Source organism: Sipha flava, unplaced genomic scaffold (genome assembly GCF_003268045.1).
Source record: "Sipha flava isolate LNK unplaced genomic scaffold, YSA_version1 88_pilon_pilon, whole genome shotgun sequence".
NCBI classification, from domain to species: Eukaryota; Metazoa; Arthropoda; class Insecta; order Hemiptera; family Aphididae; genus Sipha; species Sipha flava.
In genome coordinates, this window is record NW_020273630.1 from 1,580,692 (window position 1) to 1,607,506 (window position 26,815).

The 26,815-nt window shown below is 27.4% G+C and overlaps 1 protein-coding gene across 1 annotated transcript in view; it reads right to left on the reverse strand.

Annotated features, from left to right (window-relative positions):
• LOC112693506 (neuronal acetylcholine receptor subunit alpha-7-like) overlaps positions 1-20,655 on the reverse strand; it is a 69,340-nt gene extending 48,685 nt beyond the window's left edge. The window contains exon 1 of the mRNA XM_025568620.1: positions 19,465-20,655. Within this exon, the coding sequence (XP_025424405.1) occupies positions 19,465-19,510 (46 nt within the window). The 5' untranslated portion in view covers positions 19,511-20,655. The remainder of the gene's footprint in view (positions 1-19,464) is intronic.
• Between the last annotated feature and the right edge of the window lie 6,160 nt (positions 20,656-26,815).

The following is a 26,815-nucleotide window of genomic DNA, read 5'->3' on the forward strand; positions in this document are numbered from 1 at the left end:
TAAATATATAAGAGCCACAATACAACTTAATATGAATTATTTTTTATAAAATTGACTGTGTTTTAAAAATTTAATTGATTAGAAAACAATACATCACTTTTTAATTATTATGGATACAGTTATAATTTAACTCTTCGAATGTTATATAAAAAATTTGAACTCTAATAGATTCTTTTAGCTACATTATTAATATTTTAAGACTTATAGAAATATAACCGTTTTGTCTTAAAAAATTATTGACATTTAAATATGTAATATTTATACATTCAATCAAATATTAAATCTTTAAAACAGCATATAATTTTTTTTTTTTCAAAAATTGATTATTAAATATAAATATAAATATATTAATGGAATCACATTCCATAAAATTGTAATTAATATTATTGATGCTTTTATAAAAAAAATCAACATAGGTACTTATCGTTTTGTTTTAAAATTGTTAATGTTTAAACCATAAGTAGTTTCTAATTGTATAAGTAGTTTTTCAGGGCTCTAAAATAAATTTTAATTGTTCAATGATAAATATTTTTTTATACATTGAATTATTAGTTCCAAGTCTTAGATATTTGATTTTCAAATTTTAAATAGAAAATGCTACAAAAAATAAAATAATATTCTTAAAACAATTTTTTTATTGATGTTAAAATTGTTTTTACTTGGATTGATAACAATAGAACTGGATTATCTAGAAATAATGTTGTTTCATTTTATACAATTTAACCCTGGATAAAAAAAAAATGGTTTTGGTTGCTAAGTTTTATCTTGCTATTACTTGATTAAATATTAAATTTTTACGTAATATTTATAGGATATGATTTTTTAAATTATGTATACACATAAATATCACAAACTTATCGGATAATACGTTTTAACTATACAGAATGTAAAACTCTAAAAAATAATTTTTATTTCATCAATATAGTTTGTTCTTTGGTGTATCGTCATTAGCAAGCGACAGAGGGGATAAAAATACACTATGACTCTTTGAATAACCACTAAAAAATTCAATCTCTTCTGACAACTTGCTAACTTTTCCTCTCGATTCGTAATTCTCCATAATATATATTCTTCTCGGCTGGATTTTTTCTGCCTACAAGAATGCGTAGCATTAACGTACCATATGTGACACATATTATGTGTACCATAGTACGATAAACGTTATGGTATCGGTTGTTGTCCAATCCAATGCGAGCGCATTATTTTTTTCGTTCGGAGTAAAATTCAATTTTGAGCTCTCTATTCACACACCCTATAAAGTTCATTCACATCTTGTCATTTTTTGTTATCGTGTGCAGGTTGGATGTCTATGAGACAACAATAATATAATCTATTTTCAATCACTAAATGACTAATTATTTTTTACGGTCCATTTTACTAAACTTTTAATATACATTTTCGAAATTCTCGGGTAATTATTAAAACTATCCACCCACTAAAGAATTATAGGAGACAAGGGCTTATTTATAAAATATCCCAAATGTACCAGAGTATATAAAAAAATCTATAAAAGTATAAATCCTAGAAGGTATCGTTTTTTTTATTAGAATATTAAAAAAAAAAATCTTAAAAAAACTACTTACTACTAAATTACTAACAGCTTTACGATTATTTTCATACGTCTAGCCACGTGGCAATAACAGTAAATTAAAAGTTCACGTCCAATCGATCCGGAAGAATGCATTACGATAATGATGGGTTCATGCCATCAATCTTTTCTGCCTTAACCACTGCTGCTATTGCCTACTTCACGCATTCACGCACCTTATCCATTCCATGGCCTTCGAAGACAGCAACAGCTGTGGGTAAAAGCGATTATCCATTATGCACACTAAAACGCCGCTTACAAATAACGATATTCATCAAAGTAGGTGTAGACGCAGAGGTTATCGAAAATTCGAAACTTCCAGTGATACCCTTGGTAAAGCTTCTTTAGTTAATATGACTTCTTTATATCGACTTTCGATATGACATCCTTCACATATAGCATATACTAATATTATTCAGTTATTACCAAAATTAAAATTAAATTAAAATATTGTAAATTATTAAAATTACTAAAACATAAATTTGTTAGAATCAGTAAACTATACATTATTTTCAGATAATTGTAGTAACAATATAGTTAGATCAAAATGGAACCATTAAATATTTTTTTCTACTTTACATGTGACTTAAAAATAAATTCGTGCTTAATGTTATTTCGTATGTATAATTTTGTCAGTTAACAATAATAAAATTGATCCAGTTAACCAATTATCCAGTTTGGTGTAAAATAATGAGTATGTAATGCTTATCCAAAAACAAATTGATTTCGTGGACGCAGATCATATTCTGACATTGACAGCATTTTTTAGAAAAAAAAAAAAAAAAATAATAAAATAATAGAAAATCGAAAAAATGTATTAGTCACAAAGAACTGTAGTTTTAGTTACTCGCCGCCACTATCGTTATCATGTTCTACCGCTATTGTGGACACAGACATATGGATGTTACAACATGTATGTTATTGATTTGTGTGTCTGTTATTGATATTTTTCCGAAAGTATTACAAACAGATACTACAAACATTACTTACAGATTACTGCCTATACGACGTTCTGAATGAAATTTGAAATTACATGTGGGTCAACAACTGATATTGCGATCGCTGAATATCGAATAGATCACTCCGAATTCTATATTATTTTACCGATTCCTTCTCCTAGCCCTTTGATTTATTAAAATCGACCCTTTCACCTTCTCAGGCATCAGGGGTAATACTGCAAACGGAACTGATGGATTAAACATTGCGTCGTATGTGATTGCCGTGGTAGCCGTACGGATAATTACAGATAGTGCTGTCCATCACAACCTCTACATCTCATATTAAATTTGTTTAATATTTAACAGCAAAACTTACTGAACTAATATTGAATTTAAAATGGACTTGGGTACAGCTGTGGTGACTTCACCTAAGTTATTATAAATTTAACGGTGCGCGCTATAGTAATTGCTTATTGTTGGAGTTAAGTATCATGCAGGTATGACGAAATGACACACACATCCACACACACGTAAAAATAGACACATACACGTACGCACAATTTCTATAGCTACGGATGTTCGTCGTTTTACATAAGGAGTTTACGGCGGCCGCTGCTATGTTAATTTATTTTTACAACTTTCAGTTATCCACTTTATTCCACCGTTATTTCTTGCACAGCCGTCGCAAGTTCTTCGTCGGTCACCTATTCCATCAACGGCCTTCACTATGTCACTCGTCGGCCGGTTCTTCCTGAACCATTTTTTTTTTCTTCTTTTCTTCTCGCGATCTTATGCCGCAATTAATACGGAACTGGATTTCTCATTTAATAAGTTCAACCCTTCATAATGCATAAAACGTATTACGAGTCTTAATTAAAAATCTACCCACATAGTTCCTTCTCACATTAAACTCGCTACATTAAGGTACTTCCCACCCCCGTTGCTCCGCTGCAAAAGTTCATATATAAGTATATAATATAAACATACGACGAAAGCAGATACGGGACCTCCACCTCGACCGTCACCCCATCATGCTCAAATGCGCCAGTCCGCAGCTCGTGGCCGTTGCCACCACACCACTTCCCCTCCCCCTACTCGAAAAACAGGAAAAGAGAAAATCAATAACAAAAGCCGGACGTAGATGCCCCTGATGGCAGTGCTTGTGTTATTCAATATTACCCATATTGTGTGTACACAAAGAGGAGCAACAAATATCTCTTTTTCAATTTTCACCGACTTATACGCCGATGCTATTTATTTCCATTTAGACGTGATTAAAGAACGCAAATGTTTATAATAATATTCACTTTTCAAAAAAAAAAGGTATCTCCTACTACTATTTATATTGTTATTATTTATGCGCTTTCATACAGTATTACAATAATATATTTCAATAAGGATTCACTCGTTAAATTACTAAATGCAAATGTACTCTATGTACAATGAAGAATATAAAAACATTCATCCATATTGAATTTTGAACGTCTTAAAATATGATTTTTATTTGTTGTTTTCGCGGAAAATGAATCTTGGCTACGCAAAAATTAATTTACTATTCTTAGCTTTTATAATAACATCATCGTGACTATAATTTTATATGTATTATCAAAGGATTTTTTTTATATATATTTTGCTACGTGCATAAAAATGTTTACAGTAAAAAACTTATAACTTCTAAGATATTATAGTATTACATATTCGGTAGCTATGTTCTATTTTTCTTGGATTAATTTTTTAATATTTATTTTTAATAATTTTTTAGATGATAAATCTTTTCATATTTTCAATAAAAACAAATTAATTAAAAATGACTACACTTACCCATTGAATCTCCAGAAATAATTGTTTCATTTTTAAATTTTGAGTACACTAAATTGTATATTTATTATTATTATTATTACTTTTTTTTTAGTTAAATATTTTTATTATTTAGATTTCAGCTTCTTAAACAAAAATAATTATATTTTTGATTTTTCCATATTTTTGAAATAAAAAGAAAGAAAACATTTTTATATATCAATTAATATCTGATGTGTTCATATAGAGTAGTTTTACAACTTCCTGAATTATAAATGAATGTTACTGTTAGTGTATTTCTATATCGTGTGTATCATCTGGAAGAAATAATGTAAAGGTAAAAAGAGTTTACTCTTGTTTTGTATACATGAGTAATCGACTGAAAAGTAAGGTAAAAGATTTAAATATTAATAAAATACTACGTAAAAAAAAAACTCGCTCAGTTTCTTTAATAACAAATATGTGAAGAGTTGAGCTATAAAAGTAAAATAAAATGTGTTTGAAAGTATATTAATACCGTCTTTCTCAGTATTTTCCAACTGATTAACTTAGTCAATACATTTTCAAGGAAATATTATTTATGTACAATAATATTACATTTAAGTGTGATAATCGGAATGATATAATAATAAAATAATTCTTTTTTTTAAATGACAAATTTATTTATAATTTTACACAATAAAATAAATAAATATATTATAGCTGTATTTATTTATAATTATTTTGAAATAGTAAAATATATCATATATTTTATACTACGTTAAAATAAAATAAATAATGTATTGTGGTTATTATATGTTTTAATTAATATATTTTAAATACTAAAGGATTATTATTTTATTAAATTAATAAGGAACATTCAGTAGTATCGTATGAAGTGGAATATCTGAAAATGACACTGTCTGATGGTTTGATAAATTAAAATTAAAAGCTTTTGAAAATTGATATTTAAAATTAACATTGACAAATGACGAGTTACTGGAATTAAACTATACATATACATAGTCTTAAACCAAAAAATATTATAAAAAATATGAAAAAATAGACCAATACAAAAAAAAAAAAATTGCCCTAAAAACAATAATATAGAACGTGTTATTAAGAAAATGAATGAAAGATGACGCTAAGTAGTTTTGCAGTGCTATGAGATTGAATACAAATAATATAATTCGTTTGACTCTGGTAGATTTGACTAGATTTATTCGAATTTCAGTCACTGTAAATTGTGACTTGCACTATAATTTACATCATAGCAGTCTCCGGATGTCTGTTGCTGTCAGACATAATCGTATGTGAAGTAATTGAGAAGACACAAAGAAGATGAGTGGGAGATGATAAATAACGACAACACGACAAAATCGAAAGCCTATAGGATTAACAACGATTATTACTATTTAAATTCTGCGTAGAAGATATTGCGAAAGAATCTGATTAAAGCGCAATCAAGGTTGATGACAACAAAACTAATAAATTGAAAAATTTAAAACATTCCAGATAAAATTTCGTTGAATTTAAATTTATTCTGTTTTATGTGTTTTCAAAATATTATATTTCTGGATAAAAGGGAATACAAAAACCACCAAAAAATTATTAGAAGATATATATATATATATATATATAACCCCAAAAATATACTATTGAGTATTAAATAATTGATTGCAAAATATTTTACACGTGACTGTAAATTTAAGTTGTACTTCACAAATAAAATGAAAATAAGTATCCGGATATTTGGTATGCTGTATGGCTCTTCAAAATATTTACGACTATAATAATTAAATAAATAAAAAATCTAGTCAACCACGTTTATTTGATTTTTTACTCTAGTGAATGTTGATATCTTTAGTTCCAATAAATTGTATTATAAATTTGTTTATATTATCATATACACGTATATATGAAATATTCAAAAATATTCCAATAATGCAATTACTCGCAAAAAGAATATAATAATTCCTGGATTCAATTAATATATTCTTATAAACTAAAACTTATAACCTGTAAATAAATAATAAATAAATAACCAACAAATCATAAATTAAATACTAAAAACGGTAAATTGGCAAGTATATATGTATATTTATTTATTTATTTTTTTTTGATAAAGAATGCTTTTTGGAAATACGAAGATCATTAATCTAATGAAAATTACCCCAAAGATTTATGGAAATAATTATTCAATCAATTATATAAACAATTTGCAATCGTATATAAAATATATTTTAGAAAGTAAATTTACATTATATACAGAAGGAGTAAAGCACTTAGATTATTTTGAAGTATATGATATGGATTTTTGAAGAAACGAAATAATTTTTTGTAAAGTAAATATTAAATTATTTAATAATATTTACGAGAATATGATTGTTTCTGGTATAATAGTTTAAACATTTTTTCATTAAGCTTTACAAGAATAGTTTTAGAAATATATTTTTAATTTAAAAACATAAATTTTACTTAAATCTAGAATTTCGACATATTTTTGATTAATCATAACATTTTGTTGATTAAAATCATATCTCGTTAGAATTAAAAATATGATAGAGCCCATTTTAATATAATTCTGAATAACAAAATTGTATTGAAAAAATAAAATCTGACTTTCCGATGTTCTCACTAAAAGTTTTGATATATAATCAAAGATATTAAAATTATTTGGAAACACGAGTGTTTTTTAATAAATAATAATTTTTTTATACATAAAAAAAAAATTATATTTTAGTTATTTATTATATTCTGCTGAAACTATTGTTATAATGTACGTTTTATCCGTCAAAAGAATCACTCATGATCACACACTAAATAATGATGTCATACACAATGCTTTTAAATGACAATCAACTAAGTAATTTTATTTTTTTTTATACTTCTTGTTAAATTTATGTGAGCACGTTTTTTGGATATAAATTATTATGTAGCCGATATATAAATTGAAAATATGTATTTAAAAACAATTGTAATGTTATTAAATATAAATTACTCATGAGTAAATCAAATTAATACCTAACGCAGTTGTGTAACGAAATTGCCTATCCTTAGCGCCGCTTACTGCTTACAAAGTATGAGTTTATTATCATTCCATTTTTTATATTAGCATGCTATCAACTATTTATGTTTGAAGAATTAAAACCTCATTTTCCGTTATATAATTAAGTGTGTCTATAAATATAAATTCAGATTTATTGAAATTTACTTAATTTATCTAAACCTTGCTCAAAATTTTATATTTTTACATTTTTTTAATCTACACAAAAATAATGCTATTATTAAAATGCTATAAAAATTAATAATTTGTAAAATATATTGAATATTTATATTATTTTATATATTTTAATAATTAATAAATTTCATTTATTTTTATTTAAATTTAATTTAATAATTAATTTTTGAATTTCAACTTCATACTAAATTTAATGATTTTAATAAGAGATTTAGTATATTTATAAATCGATTATTCAAGTGTCAAATAGTCATGGACTGATTCATTGTTGAATATGATTATAATATTAAAATTATTTATGTGGTTATAATTATTATCAGAGAATATATCATAAGTCTTACTCATATATATCATAAAATTTTAATGTATCATATACTTATAAAGTAATTTTCTAATTATATTGTTTAAAGATAAAGCAAATTGAAAATTAGTATACATACTCAAAACCATAATTCATTGCTTTAATATTTTAAATTTATATTGAAGTATTATATTTCATGAAAATTTCAGTTTTTAATGAAATGTTCAATGATTACTAAGTCATTGACTTCATCATTTTGAATTAAGTATTTATAAAATATACACTAGTTATTTCACGCAGTTTCGTTATTCTATATTAAGTATTCAGCTGTACATGTATTTCTAATAATCTCAGTGTTTAATATAAAATTAAATAATAATTAACATGTTGGTTTTATTTTTCATTATTTTGAGTTACGGGTTGAAAAGTTGTATGAAATATTAAATTTTTAATTTGTACTTATACAAATTATTAACTTAAAAAACTTTTTTATCAAAACTTATAATGCTGTGCTATAGACACTTTATAATCTGTTTGTGATAGTTACAGGAATTAATTAGAATTTATATACCTTTATAACTTATTTAATAACGAAATTAAAGAAAAATGTTCAGAATGCTAGTGTATAATGAATTTTATTTATTTATTCATTGGTCTAAATGACTTGTTATATTGCGTATGAGTTAAGTTGTTTCTATTAAGAAAATGTATGGTTTTTTTTTTTTTTATAAAATCCAATAGTTTATAATTGCATGTGTTTATTTATGATAATTAATCAACTATGATTCTAACGTTTTTTAGTTTTTATAATTTTTCATACATTTTTAATAGTATTTAAATTGTATGTATTTCATTTTAAGAACAGAAGAGCCAAGGACCACACAATTTTATAACTAAAATAAGTAAATTCTCATACGATTCTCTTAATATAAATCTTAAAATGATTATTTGTTATCCCATTTTTTTTTTATTACTGTTTAAAATTAAAAACTGACAATTTTTGACAAAATTACATCAATTTGCGAAATGTTAGGAGATAAAAATGCATATTAATTTATATTTTAAGACTCAACATTTGGAAATGGAATACAAGTTTCTTTACAAATTATTATTTATAGTAATCAAGGTTATTAATTTTTATAAAGTAACAAAAACATTATATAAGCATTGAAAAAATCAATATTAAATAATAATTATTCTTTATCTATTTAATACACTTGAAATTTGAAATAACCCTACCGATTTTCTCGGTGTTTAAGCCCTTTGGTCGAGCGTAAAAGATCTGGATGAAAGTGTATGAGAATGAGAAACTACTTGAAAAATAAAGATACGCGTTCGCATGATACATGAACAATAACATACATCAGACACAAAAGTGTAGTTAGAGTGCCATTTTAAACACGGCCCCTCGGTAAATCACTCCATGATTTACAAACACACACATGCGTTCGCGCATATACACACTTACACTCATCCATCTACATTGTATATATATATACATAATATACATATAAAACTCATTGTCCTGAGCTTGTTTCGCCTTCTCATATACCATTCGCGACCGCCCAAATGACTGCAATAATCGTTATTTTTATGTCAGAAATAAACTTCGAATTTATATCTATTTCCCCGGGATAAATTTATTATCTGGGACAAATTATTTTCAAGCTAGAACGTTTAAAATTTTCTTATATTCTAAAAAAAAAAGTGTATTCACTATTCACTAAATAATATCAGATTTTAGAGTAAGAAATATATCAAATCTAGATTTTTCAGCTGAACACATTTTATATCTTGTAAGAACGTTTAACATATTATAATCATCATTATATTTAGTATTATAAAATAAAAATCAAAAAGTTGTTATTACTTAACAGAGATAATATCGATAATAGATAAAATAAATAATTTTGTACACTTAAAATAATAACTAGAATTAATCAGAAAAATATATTTATGAAAATAGATAGGTGCTTACAAGTATACTAATATTTTTGTTAAATTTCGTTTTAATCTAGCTTAATTTTTGATAAGATTTTATATTAAAAAAAAAAAAAATAAATATCATTTAAATTCGCTTTTATTTTTTAACAATCCAAATATATATATGTATTTTACGAACAATCTGATGAAATATGTATGTGTTAATAATTCAATCTGATGTAATCCATCTAGATTGAGATTGACAGTATTTTATTATTGCCATTCATGGACTGAATGAACATATTCATTTGTCATCCCAAAATAACCAAACAAAAGCTATTCAGCGAACGAATTATGAACACAATACTGATGAAATTGTATAAAATACTATTCACCATGGTCAAATATAGTCGATACTGTTATTTTTCTTACACATCATTATAATGCGATCAACTAATTTCACAGTACAATAAATATAATAACATAGCGTTCATGTCATATTTTAACATTGATTTATTACACGGTACATATTATTCTTCAGCACACTTTTTTTTATTTTCACCCCAGAATACGTTCGTAGTATTGAAATATGTATTAAATATTATCAATGAGAGAAATCGGTTTTTATTGAGCAATGTTGATATCGACATAAATATTGGTTATTTACTGTTACTTTTGTTTTCTGATTAAATTGTTGCGTATGGTTATGCTTTTTGTTGAGAAAAATCCCGAAACTGCTCTACTTTTGTTTCCACCACTCTTCATGGTAAGTGGTTTGATTTTGAATGATATACAGTACAAATGTTTAGTAGGTTTGTAATCGGTATTTAAACATAAAATGTTTTTGTATTATACTCATATATTTGTATAATATAATTCATTGGATATCCAATCAATAGCTAGAGGCTCATAAATACTTAATCTCTTTTCATAATATTATTTGTTTTGTCTATTTTGCAATTTTTGTTTTGATTCCGATTTACTCGTTATCTCCAAAATTGTTAAATGTCGTTTTTTTTATTTTACTATTCATAATTTTATATTGTACACAAGTTGTTAACGAATATGTCATAGTTTGTGATAGTATTTATTTATATTAATCAAATAGATAACGAAACTATTTAAAATAAAGGTATTTTGTAAAAAATATGTAAATTTTCTGAACTGCTCTAGTTAATATAACAAATTGTTGAGAATATTATAAATATTAAATTAACATAAATATGTATCATATCTTGACTTAATTCCATATTTTTTATGAAAAAATTGTATGTAATATCAACACGATGGCTTCAAAACATTTTACAAAGAATATTGATCAAGGAACCCAATTATGTGTAAATTTACAGTGATAATTTCACTTGGGATCTATATAGTTATATATTTTATTATACTTATTATATTTAAATAACTAAATAATAAATATGAACTTTAAGATATTACAAACATTTATTAATATTAACATCTCTTAAAATCGTTCTTATTAGTTTGGTAATTAATATAAATTATTATATTATATAGTGTAGAAAATATTATTATAAAACTAGTTTAATAACCGGGTCTCACCCAACAGTCAATGATTATTTTTTCCTAACTAAACGTTTATTGTCGTTGCAAAATTCACCCACAGAATTCGGAATGTTTGGAAATTATTCCGAAGATGAACTAGACATAGAATAAGTATCGATATCATGGTTTTGTATTATAAAAATACGTATACCAAGGTTGAAATAGTCTTTGGAAAATATATTTTGGAATTTAAGTTAATCTTAATAATTTGTATGAAACTCTAAGATTAAATTCTAAAAATTTAATTTTAGGATTTTAACTTCTATGTAAAACGAGTGTGGAATATAGAATGAAGTGTTGTATCAATAGTTATTTTTTTATAAGTATACTGCAAATTTACTTGCTGTAAAATAAAAGGTTTTGAGACGTATGTACATCTTCTATATATCTTTTATATAACATTAATAAAAAGATAATTTGAAGGACTCGGGGATAAGATTCGGTATAGATCTGCGAAAATTATTAAAAAATGTATCAGAATTTCATTGCAAAGTGAAACATTCAAATACTATCAATAAATTTTCAGTGGTATTAGAAAGTTCGTATACAATAAAAGGTCGTTCTTATGAATGATATGATATGATATGATTATGATTTTAATATTAAATTTTGTACCATATATATGGATACATATTATACCGTGTAAGAAATTTTATAGTTAGACAAAAATTAATGGAGTGAAAATTGTATGTTACAATTATTGTAATTTAAATGAAACTATAGAACAACTGTTAACGTATATATGTTATACGTTCTGAATTCAATCTAAAGTAGTGTTATAAATTAATTAATATCCATGTACATTGATATATCCGAGAAGAGCTACAGCTGTCAGAGCAATTCAATTATAGCCTATTGACTTTTTTTTATAGGTATGCGTTTCATAGACAATCTAATTGAAGTCGACATTAATCGCCCTACACGTATTATAACGTTGTGTTGTAACGTAGTACAGTTTAGCCTGGTAATTCAAATATTAAATTTGCAAGGGGAAGACGTTTAGTGACATCCGGAATTTCGTACGAGACGTGATGAATTTAAACGACTGCAAAAACAAGTGTTTTTAGTAGATTGTAATAATTGAAAAAAAAAAAAAAATAAGCGAAACGAAGAATAAAATTATTTTTTCGAACGCATAAATCATAATTAAATATAAATCTCTGTCAGATAAAATTTTTTCGTGGAAGTATTCAAGGAAGGAAAACAGTATATTATAAGCATAAAGTTAAAGAGATGAAACGAAATGTTTAAAACAAAAGTTTTTTTGGCGCCATAAATCAAATGGAAAATACGATTTTTTCGTTCTCATCAGAATATAATATGATATACAGAAGCAGCAAAAGCATCTAAAGCAGTAAAATATAAATGATGATAATTTCATCAATCCTCTTAAACGTATTTCATCAATACCTTTCAAAAATTACAGAAAAAATTCACCAAAATTCCAGACGGTAATCGAACTATGTGGGTCACTGTAGAAAGCTGTTTGCCACAATATGGGACCGACGTTTAGAACTTGCGTGCATTACAGAGAGTAGTACTACGTTCGTGGTGCAGTGAAGTTTTTTTTTTTCCTAATCCTTTGCATCCGGAACACGAAACATATTAAACTTTCAGGTGATAATTCCCGAAGAACTAGAATTTAAAGAGTAAAAGGGAAAAAGAAAGTGGGAAGCGAAAAAAAAATATTCGACCGACCCTCTTGCTGATCGGCTTCGTTAACCCTGGGATCACTCTTCCTTACCTCCACCACCTTCGGTTTAAGCACAAAGTCAGAGTAGCGCTATTACCACCATCGTACACCTGTCACATGGGAGTGACCACCCGCTACCGTTGCTTTTGGCTGGTCAATCCATAAATGCTCTCGTTGTCGCCGGTAAACACGCCGGCGGTGGCGTCGCACGCAGTATTCTTATAGCTATGTGACAGTCGGAAAACTTTTTATTCAGTAAAATCTTTCCGCAGTTGTATTTGAATGGCTTATTACTTATAGAACTCCATTGTTGGCCGTTTATAGAAGACTAATCTGATGGCGGTAGCAGCGATGACGGTAAAACGCATAACTACGTGTGTACGGAACGTGTATAGTTAAAATGAAGAAAAATAACGTTTATGTTTCATAACATAGCAGGCTTGGCAATTTTATCCTGCTTGTATGTCCGTCATCATACTTTAGTCAATGCTTTTAAAACGTCTGAAAGAAGCTATTTCAAAGAAATCGTTTTAAAAATGCAATGAAACATACATAATATATTGATTTAACATCAGAGAGAATGTAAAACAAAAATATCGCATATCTAAGAGTCAAATAACATTACTAAAAATAAAACCGAAAAAAATAAACAAAATATATGAGAGTATCTGTATGATAATTTACTAAACCACCTCATTTTTATTTTATGGCCACTATTTTCGACTGTAAATATCATATAAAATTGCACTATTTCCCATTCATACAGTGATAATATTTTGATTTAGTGATTAGTGATAATATATATATATATATTTTTTTTTTTTTTTTTGATTTATATTGAGTTACTGTTCATAATTTCTTTTTCTAGTATCCATGCTCAATATTCGGCATACATCAATAATTTTCTCGAGTTAAAGGAAATAGAAATATATGCGCAGAATCAATGCAGCGGAAGTTGTCAAAATCGGAAATACTATTCCGGATGGTGACAAGATTTTAGGATACTGATTTTGAAACATTTAGTGTACATGATTGAAGTTCTGATTTTGCTGTTGACAGCTCAAAGTTATGCAGAAAAAATACGACACAACATCGCAAATAGCAAAAATGAAATTATTCATTAAAATTTTAATGTAATTTTAAAGTTTTCAGGACAAAAACTACTTAAAGTTAAGTAAGTGTACTAACTATAGGTTAATACTTATGCAATATTATTTTTAATTTATTATATTTTGTATTTCATATATAACACACACAATAATCGTAAATAAGTTGTGTTTATTTAAATAAATATATTACAATTTAATGTATTCCTCTATTGTTTTATACGATAATATGTGTAAACTATTTTTCAAACTTAAACTTAAATTAGTTAAAATAAATTAATTAAGTATGAATTTATACAACATTATTTTATAATACTAGTAAATTAAATCAATTTTCTGAGTAATCAGTTTAAATTATATCCAATCTAAATAATCCTCACATAGAATTTGACTCTTACTATATAATTTTATTATTTATTTTGTTATAACTTTATTAAGTCCTTGTTCAATATGTACTAATAAAATAAAATAATTGAATTATTATGATCCGTATAATCCTTATAATACACAACATAAGTATAGACATTAATGTTTCGACTAACATTAGACATTTTTGTATGCGTAAAAATGGTAAAACGATACATCGTTAATAGGAAAAAAGATTAGTAAGTGTTTTTTTTAGAAATCAATCATCGTATTTTAATTTTATTGGTTTATTAATTCCGTAATACAAAAAATATTTTATGAGAATAAAAAATGATTTAATAAAATCAAAATTATTCAAACCAACAATGATTTTACATTCAATAAGAAATATTAACGTATAATAGTATATTTTAGTGAAAAAATTCAATAGTTTTGTATTTGATTTTTATTATTAACATTTATAACGTTTGAGATCTTTATAAATCCGTTTCAGCATTTAAATTTGATCCTTTTCATATCCCTCCCCTGTACAACTTCATACCCGAAATTAGCAATACCATTTGATTAATCCGAATTGTCATGACAACCATTGTGCTGGTAATCTATTATGTGTATTATCCTACCACTGTTGTTGTCTACATTTTCCCGGGTCACAATATTTTGAGCCTATTACCGAAACGGTCTCATAACGCTGACAATAACAATGGTCGTCTACGTTATAAAAATTTATGAGTTTTATCTCGATTTACAAAAACGGCAAAAATATTGATACATTATTTTAAAAATTTATAAAAATAAAATTAAAAGATTTAATTTTAAATAAATAAATACAATAAATATTAAATTAAATTTTACTATTCTTTTAGCATTAATATAAATATATTAACTGTCTTATTTTTACTTTACCATATATTTTTAGAAAAAAAAAAAAACTGTAAAAAAATAATAATTGTTAAAATAATAAAAAATAAAAATGATAATAATAATATTCAATGTAAACCGATTGGTTTTGAAATAAAACTATTATGAAATTAAAAAAATTTATATTTTTATGTTTCAATTTTTTAATAGATATTACTTCAGCATTCAGCGTGTATTATACGAGTACACTATTTATTTATATTCCGTTATATTTTCATCAATTGTTATAAACTAGTTATTATGTCTATAAATCAGTGTATTTATTCAATATACTTTATCAAGAATAGAAAATTGTTGATGCTCAATTTAAATTTCAACAAAGAAACAATAAATTATTATTCGGTGTGCGATAATTTACAATAATTTATTTTAGTATTAGTAAAAAACACATATTTATTATTTCATCAAAGTTATGAAGTTATAAATCTTGTGCCTAGATGTTTTACAATCTCACAATAAAACTTTATGGAGTAACAATAAAAATATCGTTATCATAATGAAGTGCATGTTGTACCAACATTTTATTACAAAATTAGTTTTCAAATTGTTAAAAATTAAACTATAAAATATCGTTTCAACTTAAATAGAATATTTATATTCATTTATCTTTATATTCAGCTCTTTAGTATTGAGAACTGATTGATTAATGTATTATTTTATGTGAATCTTTAATATATTTGATTTTATATTATTTTAAAAATAAGGTAAATTACTTTTATAGAAGACATTTGAATATGTCATCTTAAATATACTGCCAATCCAAATATATCAATATATCAATAATCGACATTAGATGGTTATTTAGCATCATTATTTATCATTTTAAGATAAGAATTTTAAATTATACAACCATGATTTTATACAAATAATACAATTTTCATTATGGTTATAAAAATATTAAAACTTAAAAGACGTTAATGTTATATGAAATTAAAAAAGTGAAAATATATTTATTTCAAATAATACAATTGTAAATTGTATATAATTGTTTATTTATAGTTTATGCTAAATAAAAAGTTTAATGAAATCCTATAATTTGTTAAAAATAGTGAATATAAATTGCATAAATATATATAGGTCAGATGAAATGGTAAATAAAATCATAAAATTACTTCGTGATCATTTTTTTTTTTTTTTGTATAACTTGAATCACTATTTGCTTTAAAATATAACACATACATACATATATATATATATACCAAAAAATGCACAAGAATGTTATAATAATCTTAAAAATACATTTTTTCCAAGCTATGACAAAATATGCAAAAATATATATAGTTAAATTTTGAATTCAAGTAAGTTCTTTCATAAAATTAACTTACATTTTAGAATATAATAAATATTATATATTGTATATTAAATATAGATATATAACTTTATAAAAACCACTAACAAATGTAAATAATGTAAATAATACATTTCTGAAACTTTATCATTATCAATAAAATCGAAAAACATAAATCATTTTTTTTTTATATTTTTAAATGTTGAATACGAATATATTCTATATTCTCTTTTTAGAATATTATTAGTAGTAAAAAGATTTTTTTTTAATCATTAATTCCAATGATTACTTACTTTTAAGATTATATTGATTTAAAGAATATCAAATACAAGTTAGTACGTCTAGTCAAATGTTTAGGTACATTCAAATTGTACAGTTAAATTAATATAGTATTAATATGTATTTAATTTGATATGTTTTTTTATATTTTAAAATATTGTTTTATTTTAAAAAAGTCAGTCATTATTATACAAAAAGTATCTCTATATATAAAATATAATATTTTTTTATTTAAAAAGTATAACTTATACTTCATACATATGATTTTCTGAATAAAAAAGAAGTGTCCGACATTGAGAATAAGTCTCTTACAAAATTTTATCCGGAAACAAAAGTTAAACAGAATAAGTAATTTTAGTTAAATCACATATTTAGTTTAATATTTTAAAAATATTTTTTATAATAATCATTAAGTTGAATTGAATTATCTTTGATAGATGTTATGAAATAAAAACACAAATTTTTTTATCATTTTATAATATTGTGTTGCTTTGTTAGTTTTTAAATTGAATGATTAAAAATAGGTATATTTATATAATAGTATAAACTAATAAGCATTAGTATTATTAATCTTTCTACATGACGTCAATAAATATAATTCTTTAGTTACGCTAGATAATATTTTGCAATTAAATATATTTTTATATAATATCTACATATTAGTACTTGTGAAGGTAAAGAAATTATATATATTTTTTTAAATAACTAATTTAAATTGGTAAGCTATATGTTAAAATTGTAAATGGAATACTGTCCATCAAATGTTGTCAATGAATTTAAAATAATATTGTATTTATCAATGTTCAAATCTAAATCGAATTGAAACAAATCGTAATATAAAAAGAAAAAAGTAATGAATACACATTCAATCTTAGATCAGATCACATAGATGGCATATTGAAATAATTCATACAAATATTTTTGATTTCGTTACTAAATTGTATATTGAATGTTTCAAATTTAAATGCATTTTGTATAGAAAAATTATTTTATTTTATTTTAGTACAACTGTCCTGAAAATTTTCTCTTAAGTCAACAACATAATGTATTTAAAATACTTATGTATATTATTATTAATATAAGGAATTTAAAAGATCCAATGTATGAATATAAAAATTATTTGTAAACATTTTATTAAATTATTTGAAGTTCTGAAGACCATATTTTTTATTGCCTTTTTAAATCAATGATTCATAATTAAAGTGGTTGAAATAAATTTTGATTTTCAAGTCGAAAAATTTCCTGTCAGTCTAGATAAGTAAAAATTCTATAATTTTTACTAACATTGATTTCGGAAAGTGTGGTTCGACTAAATTTTCAGAAGCATCAAGATAAATAATTATAAGACAATGAGACCCAAGCAAATGAAAAAAAAAATTAACAGATTTTATGGTTCTAAATAACAGAAAATATTTGCATATATTTCAACATACAATTATAATTATTTATATAAAACCGTGTTAAGGTAAAACTATTGATATCGTTTTTACATAATTATATCTTTATATATTTGATAATATTGTAAATTACCTATAGTTATTGGTGATTTACGAATAATCAAAAAAAAAAAAAAAAGCAAGACGTGCATTTAAGATGTAATAATAACTACGTATGACACATTTACATGTATTATATGTTATTCATGATGTCGGATCTTTTTCTTTTGACACATTCGGTTGCGTATTATCATTTACGCTTGATCATCAAATTGGTACAAAACTGTATCGCAGTGCCAGAACATCTATAGTACCGTGTAAAATATCGAGAAAAAAATTGCTACGAACGTGTTGGACCTTGAACTTTCAATACATTTTACAGACTATTAAATATATGAACAGCATCATGTAATCTCCGTGTAATCTACAGACTCATATTCAATAAGAACCAAAAGTTATTCGCAGCGGGCGGCACATTGAATATGGTCACGTTATAAATACCAATAACGCGATCCATACGAGTATTCGTTAAGCGTTTGCGTTCGGTCCGAGTGGAGTACATCAAATCATCGCCAGAAAAATCTTGTGTGCACGCTATATATTATATAGTTTACATTCGGACTCGGACTCGTGAGGAGGCGGTCGCCTTATAAGTGTTCGAGACGGTTAACCTAATCTTATATATCATTATTCGTGAACTTGTCCTCGGGGTTTCGGCCCCGAAGAAGAAGTGATAAAACGTCATTATTTTTCACCATTTACCAGATCAAAACAACTTTTGCGCCACGTTTACGTTGGTAAACCGGATGGTCATCGTACGGTTTACGCTGAGATTACCGTCGCGGCGGACGAGCACTGCTCGTGTATACGCACGCACGTAATATACGATATTGCCGAATGCAACTAGTTGCGAATTCGTAACACCCGTTTTCGAAAAAAATCAAACGCAACAGAAACCATTAATAATAATAATAATAATAACAATAACAGTACGGGTTACGAGTGATTCGAAGTAAACAAAAAAAAAAAAAACACTGACCTGCAATGATCAGGTAGACGATGAGCAGATTCGGGAGTATTCCCATGTCCCATTCAGCGGCGGCGGCGGCGGTTGCGGCGGCGCGCGCGACCCGTCGTCGTCGTCGTCGTCGTCGGTTGCGTCGGCTGCGCGTCCGGTCCGTTGCAGTATCAACAGGACAGGCACGCGGCGGTCGGGTTCGCGCCAAGGGTTACCGCCGGGTTCTGACGTGCGTCGTCGTGTTGCCGCTGACGGACATGTCGCAGCTGCTGGTCGTGGCCGTCGTCACCAATGTCGCTGGGCCGTTGGTTCGCGGTACGACGGCCGACCGTCGCGTCCATTTCAACGACGGCCTAGCGTGAAAGCGTCTGAACCGTTGTACGGCGCGGGTGTCGGTACGCGCGCGCTCGTCGGTACGGCTGCTGGTGCTGGTGTTGCTGGTGGCTGGCGACCGGTGACCGGTGACGATGATGCGGCGACGCGTTCGCAGATACGACGGTGGTGTGGTCGACTGCTACTCAAACACTGCGTGGAGTGCGGCCGCTGCGGCGCCTAGAGCTGCAGCAGGTAACGACCGCGGTGTGGCCGTGCAGTCGTCGTACTCGTCGCCGGCACCTGTGCGCGGTGTGCACTTGGAGGCGGCGGCGGCAGCGGCGGGACGTCGTCTTTCACACGCACTCACCCCTATCTCTCTCTCTCTCCTCTTTGCTCGTTCGCTCTTTCTCCCTCCGCCGTATACGTACACGCGCGCGCGTTCGAGCACGCCGCGCCGCTGCTAGTGATGTGCTGCGATCGTCAACCGCCTGCTCGCTCGACGCCGGTCCTACCGTTGCTGCTGCTGCACACTGACGCCGCTAGTTTTCGCCCCGATCGGTTGGCGCGCGCGCGAGACTCTTAGACTCCGCCTCGACCCGTTCGCGCGCGTAAACCTTTGCCCGTTCTCACCGCCACCGCCGCCGCAATCGTCGTCGTCGTCGTCATCTCTCGTCCCGGGCGGCGCGGTACGCGTGCACTGCGTTTTGTATTACGCCGTGAAGCGCGCGCACACAGACACACACACACACACACATACACTCGCCACCGGGTTACGGCCGGGGTGGGCACGGCAGGCGAGTGGGCACGCCGTAACGGTGCATGCGCCGAGGCCCCCGGTCAGAGAACAGCGCGCGGCCGCGTTACCGTTCGCCCGCCGCCATCGCGTTCGCAGCTACCGCCGCGACACACGCACGCGTTCTAACGAAAAATATTTTCCACGCGCGGAATCCGCGATCCCGCTACCACCACTACCACTACTCGTACTACTACCACTACCACCGCGCGCGATGGTGACGGGGCGCGTTCGGTTACTCCCTGCGGCGCCGGCAACGACGACGACGACGACGACGACGACGACGTCGGTTTGTTGCCGCCCGTATGCATGCACAACTTTGGTAAACGACCCCGAAATCATTTCACCCGTACTGCCGCGGTCAGGTCTTTTGTATCAGCCGTGCAGTCGAGTGACTCTCGAGCCGTGTAATTTACCGTTTTCGGTCCGCTCCGCCGTGACGTGGAACACGGGGTGAGAGGGGGGGGTTGACCGTTGGATTCGCTCAGAAAGCCTTCTCGTAACAGGTTCGAGAGAAACTTCTGCCGTCCGTATCAATTATCCGATATCACTCATCCACCCCCTACACCCGCTTCCGACCGTTTCTACTCGTTGTGCGGTCCGCCGTCTTCGCCCAGGGACAAACTTTGTCAGCCCCCCCCCCCCCCCGCGAACGTCCCTGACGCGTACTTTGACGCGTGCTATTGGATTATTGTCTTCGTCATCCCGACACCACCCCCCGTCCGCCCCTCACCTTCTTCCAATGATCTAGTCACTGTGCCAGCGTTCCGTTTTATTTTTGCATTATTTTTATCGAATTTATGTTTACGATAACGCGCGCGTAATATAATAAACCGTGAACACCGGCGCTATCGAATTACAACGCGATGTCACTATGTTGTTCTCGCGGTATTTCCGGTGTATCTTGGGCACTTGACGTTTTCTTTACACATGGTACAATATATATTGTATGGTACGCCGAAATGAACGGCGTTCGGATGATCAAAAGAAAACATTGAACATTCTAAAAAAAAATAGTCCGTTCGCGTAAAGTTGCGGTTCTATTATGTTAATTATACGGAATAATATATATATATATAAATATATATAAATATATATAAATAAATATAAAAATATGCCCATTGTTAAAGAGAACAGAAAAAAAATAAAAATCACTGTTTTGAATATGCGGTTTGGGACAGTTTATTTCACGTAATTTTACTGGATAAAGAATCGTAATGAATCGTTTGATAAATTCATGATTATATTTGTAGGAGCACATTCACTAATATGTTGAAGTTGTCGTTAAAACTTCTTAAATAATATTATTCTGAAGTCTTCGATTCAATTATTATTGTTATCGTTCACTTGTTCGGTCGTAACTGTTAATTGTTTTGTTTAATATACTTGCAATGTACTTGATTATTTTATAAACGATTGATGCAACGCAGGTGGTTCGTGTGTAATTTATTGCGCATGTTACTCTAATGAGATAAATTGTTGGTTTTGTGATAAAATATAAATGTCATAAAATAAATTTTGCAATGTCTGTAATACACACTGTATATTTAATACAATTTACTCCCAGTTAAAATTAATTGATCGTGTCATGCTGTAGGAAATAATCGTTGTACATGTATGATCGGAACAAAAATGCACATAATCGAACATTAAAATTAGGTATAAGCTTTTAAACGTTATCAAAATTTTAAAAATTTAAATAATAAGAATCGTTTGAGTTGGTCGATTAACAAATTGTATATTTTATGTCTTCTACATTTTTCAATTCACTTTAAATAAATATTACAAAAATATTAATAAAAATAAATCTTAGTTATAATAATAACGAAATTTTATCATGAATTTATAATATTTATATATAACTAATTTATTGGTTTTGCAATTATACTATTCATAATATAACAATAATTATTATTATTAAATATTTTAATAAAATATACCAAAAAAAAAAAAAAAAATAAATATCGATTCAATTAAAATATTATTGGTGTAATCATATAATCAGTGTTTTATCATAATACGATGTATCATATTATGATAATAATAATTTTACTTTTTTTAAGTTACATTCAATTTTTTGCTAAACTATTTTGTTGTCTCCACCATTTACGAATGTAGTGAATTTTTTTTGACTATTATAAAACCTCTCAAGTTACCTATAAAATAATTTACTGATATCTCACTAACAGTTTATAAATATAGTTTGACGAATTTTACTATAAAAAATACAATTATTTAAAGTTTATATTTTATAAGATTGTTTTCATTCATTAAAAATTAATCGTCATTACAGTATAACAACAAAAGTTATTTAATACAGTTTTTGATTTTTTCATCTGTCAGTCAATTTTGTTTTTATTAATTCTCATGAAAATGTATGTATAAAATATTATATCAGATTTATATATTGTGCGTTTGTTCATCGAAAATGAAATATTTAAATTTAAATGTATTAAAGTTAAAGAAATACTATAGTGTGTTTAGGTACAAAAATTCAGCATAACAACAGTATAGTCTTAACAAAATATTTTATTATTGAACCTGAGGTGTTTTGTTAAAGGACAACATTGAAACCATAAGTGGTAGTTTGAAAACCTTATAAATCAGATAATTTAGAAGAAAAAAAAGAAAACCTATCGTCGGAGAAGACTAGACTACAACCTCAATGAACATTTTATAGTGTATGCTATTTAAAAACGTCATTCAGGAAAGTTTGGTCGTTGGTCTGCTAAACTGGAGTTTACATGATTACTTTTTGTGCATTTTTCCCTTCTTTTTCCATCTTATTTGCCGACTTTTACTATTTGTTATATATGTATTCACATATACACACACATATTAAAATGGTGAAAATGTGTTTTCGTAAAAGTTCTGTAAATACCCTGGTACAGATTATTTTTTATTGCTGCAGTGTTTCTTTTTTCTTATTGATTTTCAGATTTACGAATAATTATTATATTATATTTTGTAAATTAAGGTAAAATGATATAATAACGGAAAATCATCAAAAATAAGTATATATTTAATGAAATAATATAATTAAATGCTCTTAGAAAAAAAAAATTAATAAAAAGAACACCTTCCTTAATATTATACTTCAATATACAATTGGTAATTTACCATTGTTTGTTTAATAAGGTATGAAAAAGTATTATGAATATGCTAACTCGAATACATTTATTTTAATATTTTTAGTGTCTCATAAAATTGTTGCATGATTTTTAGTTCTTCTAAATCATTAAACGCGTAAAAAAGAATTGTTAATTTAATATGCAAATCATGGATTTAATTTAGTCAATTACTTACAATTCCCACTTATTGATAATTACAAGTGTTTTTATAATTTTTTCTAGTACATATTTCAAATATATTTTTATTCTTTAAAAATTAATTGAAGTAAATTTTAGAAATTATAGTATGTGTCTTATTGGCTATAGACAAAATTAAATGTTAAAGTTTAGATGTGGAAAAAAATGTTGTGAGGTAGAAAGAAAAAATTTCGTTTGAGCTAAAAGTTTCTGAACGATATAAATATTATGGCTGAGTATAAAGTTTCAGTGAAATTAAATTTTGGCAATATTTATCGTTGAACAAAAATAATAAAATAGAATGAGTTTGCCAAAATCAAGATTCAAAATCAGCATTTTGAGACAAATGAAAAATAAATATTTTTACAATTGTTCAATGACAATCTTGTTTGAATTAATTGGAAACTATTATAGATTTTACTGTCTTACTTTTAAACATTAATTTATGCTGTATACAAAATAAAATCTATATTTATATTATAATAATATAGTAGAAATAACGTAATTTATAAAACTTGTTTTTTATATTTTATTAAGTAATGGTATGGTATTATAACCCATTAATTACAAATAAAAAAAATTTGAAACCTTAAATTCAATATTTAAATCAAGACTTCAAATAATAACTTTCTAACAATTTTAATATGTGAAAAAAATGAATAAAATATTGAGAACTATATGAAATGTAAATTATGTCTTTGATATTAGCATTTGGGGTCTCTAAGGTACTCAAAATAGTTTATGATTTCTTTAGAAATGTCATATTAATGTATTTACTCTTCCGATTTTAAGTTATAGTATGCGTTTTCTAATAGTTATTTTAAACTACTTGTAATATACATAATAATCGTTATATTATTATAATTTATAAAAAATAATATGAGATTTTAATACATATACCATAAATTAGTAATATGTTGTTTAGTATTAATACTAATAAATGCTGACAGAAATAAATATATAATAAAATATTTTTAACTAAGATAAATACAAATCAAAATTGTTTTATTAAATATCATAAATATATATATTTAGTTATAGCCAATAATTATTATAACTTTTAAAATTTAATTTTTTTAAATACATTTCTGAATTTTCAGCTGTATTTTTATAGACTTAAAAAAATAAAATAATAATAATTATAAGAAAGATTTGATTACTCCACTTATAAATATTGTAAACTTGAAACCCACATTATACCAACCTAATAAATTATATGTAATATCATATAAGTTTTAGTATTAATTTATTCTCCCGTTTATACGATAGTTTATTGTATTTTAGTGGGTTGCTTCTTATAGACATTTTATCTTCTAAATTGATTCTTTGAACTCACCACTTATTTTTCAATCCTTTGATATTATACTCGGCTATATTTAGTTTGCGCACAAAATATTATAAAATACTACTCTTTAGCACAATTATATGCTATATGTTTAAACATAGTTACATATTATGTTATTATAGTTATTATATATATTCAAATATGAAGACTATGATATTGATGAACTTAAAAAATTTATAGTTATAACTAAATATATATATATATATTTATATCGTATTATAATCATTATACATTGATATACTTTATTAATATTTATTACCCATCTATAAACTAATACTGTTCTAATAAAATCACAATGTGTAGACTAAGTATACAAATAATGAAAAGACCAATTGAATTACTTAGAAAAAATGGGCGATCGATTTTGAGGCAAGCCATTAGAGTAACTTAAAATAAACATAAAAAATTGACAAAATCAAAAGACCGTTTTCGGTTATGTGTTACCATAATTAATTATACATATTTTTACCACATAGTAACCAAAAAAACATTTTTAACCACACCAATGAAGTTCAAATATTCATTGACATTTCTCAGTCTATATAAGTGAGAACTAAATTTGTGTGCAATCGAATGGTTGCATTAGAAATAATCTGTGCTCAAACGAGTGGTTCCACTAAAAATAATCTGTGGGCAAACCAGTTATAATTTTAGTAAATGTGCGCCCATCATAATCACCATTCTATAGTTCATTTTGTATCTTACTTTTTTTTAAATCATGCTTTAATAATAAAGTATTCAAAAATTATAATATTGAACTTGAATTACCGAACGATATATTTTTAACAAATCATTTTATGATTAAAATAAAATATGGCTTTATTTACAAATTTAAAATAATGTTTATCTAATTTTGAAATAACTAGATACCCAGGTAGTATTTTTCCATAACTTTAAAATATTTTAGTTACAATAAAATAAAATTATATTATTATAGCATTCTTGCAGTGGAAGTCGTCCTATAAACACGCGCTTCACACGCACAGTTAATGCTCAATAATATAGCATAACGATGGAATTGTTTCTGTTTTTTCCCTTACTTTGTTCTTGTTTATTTCATTTTGTTTTGTTATTTCCAGTTTAAACTGTACTTCACTAGTTTCGTATTTTGTATTTATTTAAAAATAAAAAAATTAAATAGTCAACGTAAAACAAATTTGTACACGTTTCAAATTTAGGCATCGCTTATAATTACTACGTGCAACTCGTGTAGCTTTCGGCTTATTGAAGGTTCACCCAATAACTTCAATAAAGCTTAGTTACCTTTCTCACTATAAGGTATGCCAAAATTAAATTAAAATATAAAAAAAATATTATGCTAATGATAAACATATGAATAATATAATCAATAAGTCCACCCGTAATTCTAATCACCATAATCACGACAGTTAGATTACAATAATGGACATAAGTTTAAGTACATGAAACACTAGCTGGTCATAACAAATAAATAAACGTCATCACATCAACTTCTCAAACGTCGAATCTGAATACAAATATTGAACAAAAAAACAATAAAATGTTAATATAAAAAAAAATGGAAATATCTTATCTCCAATTCTCTACAACATTTTTGTTTTCGATCAACCTACTGCCTACAATACATCAGTA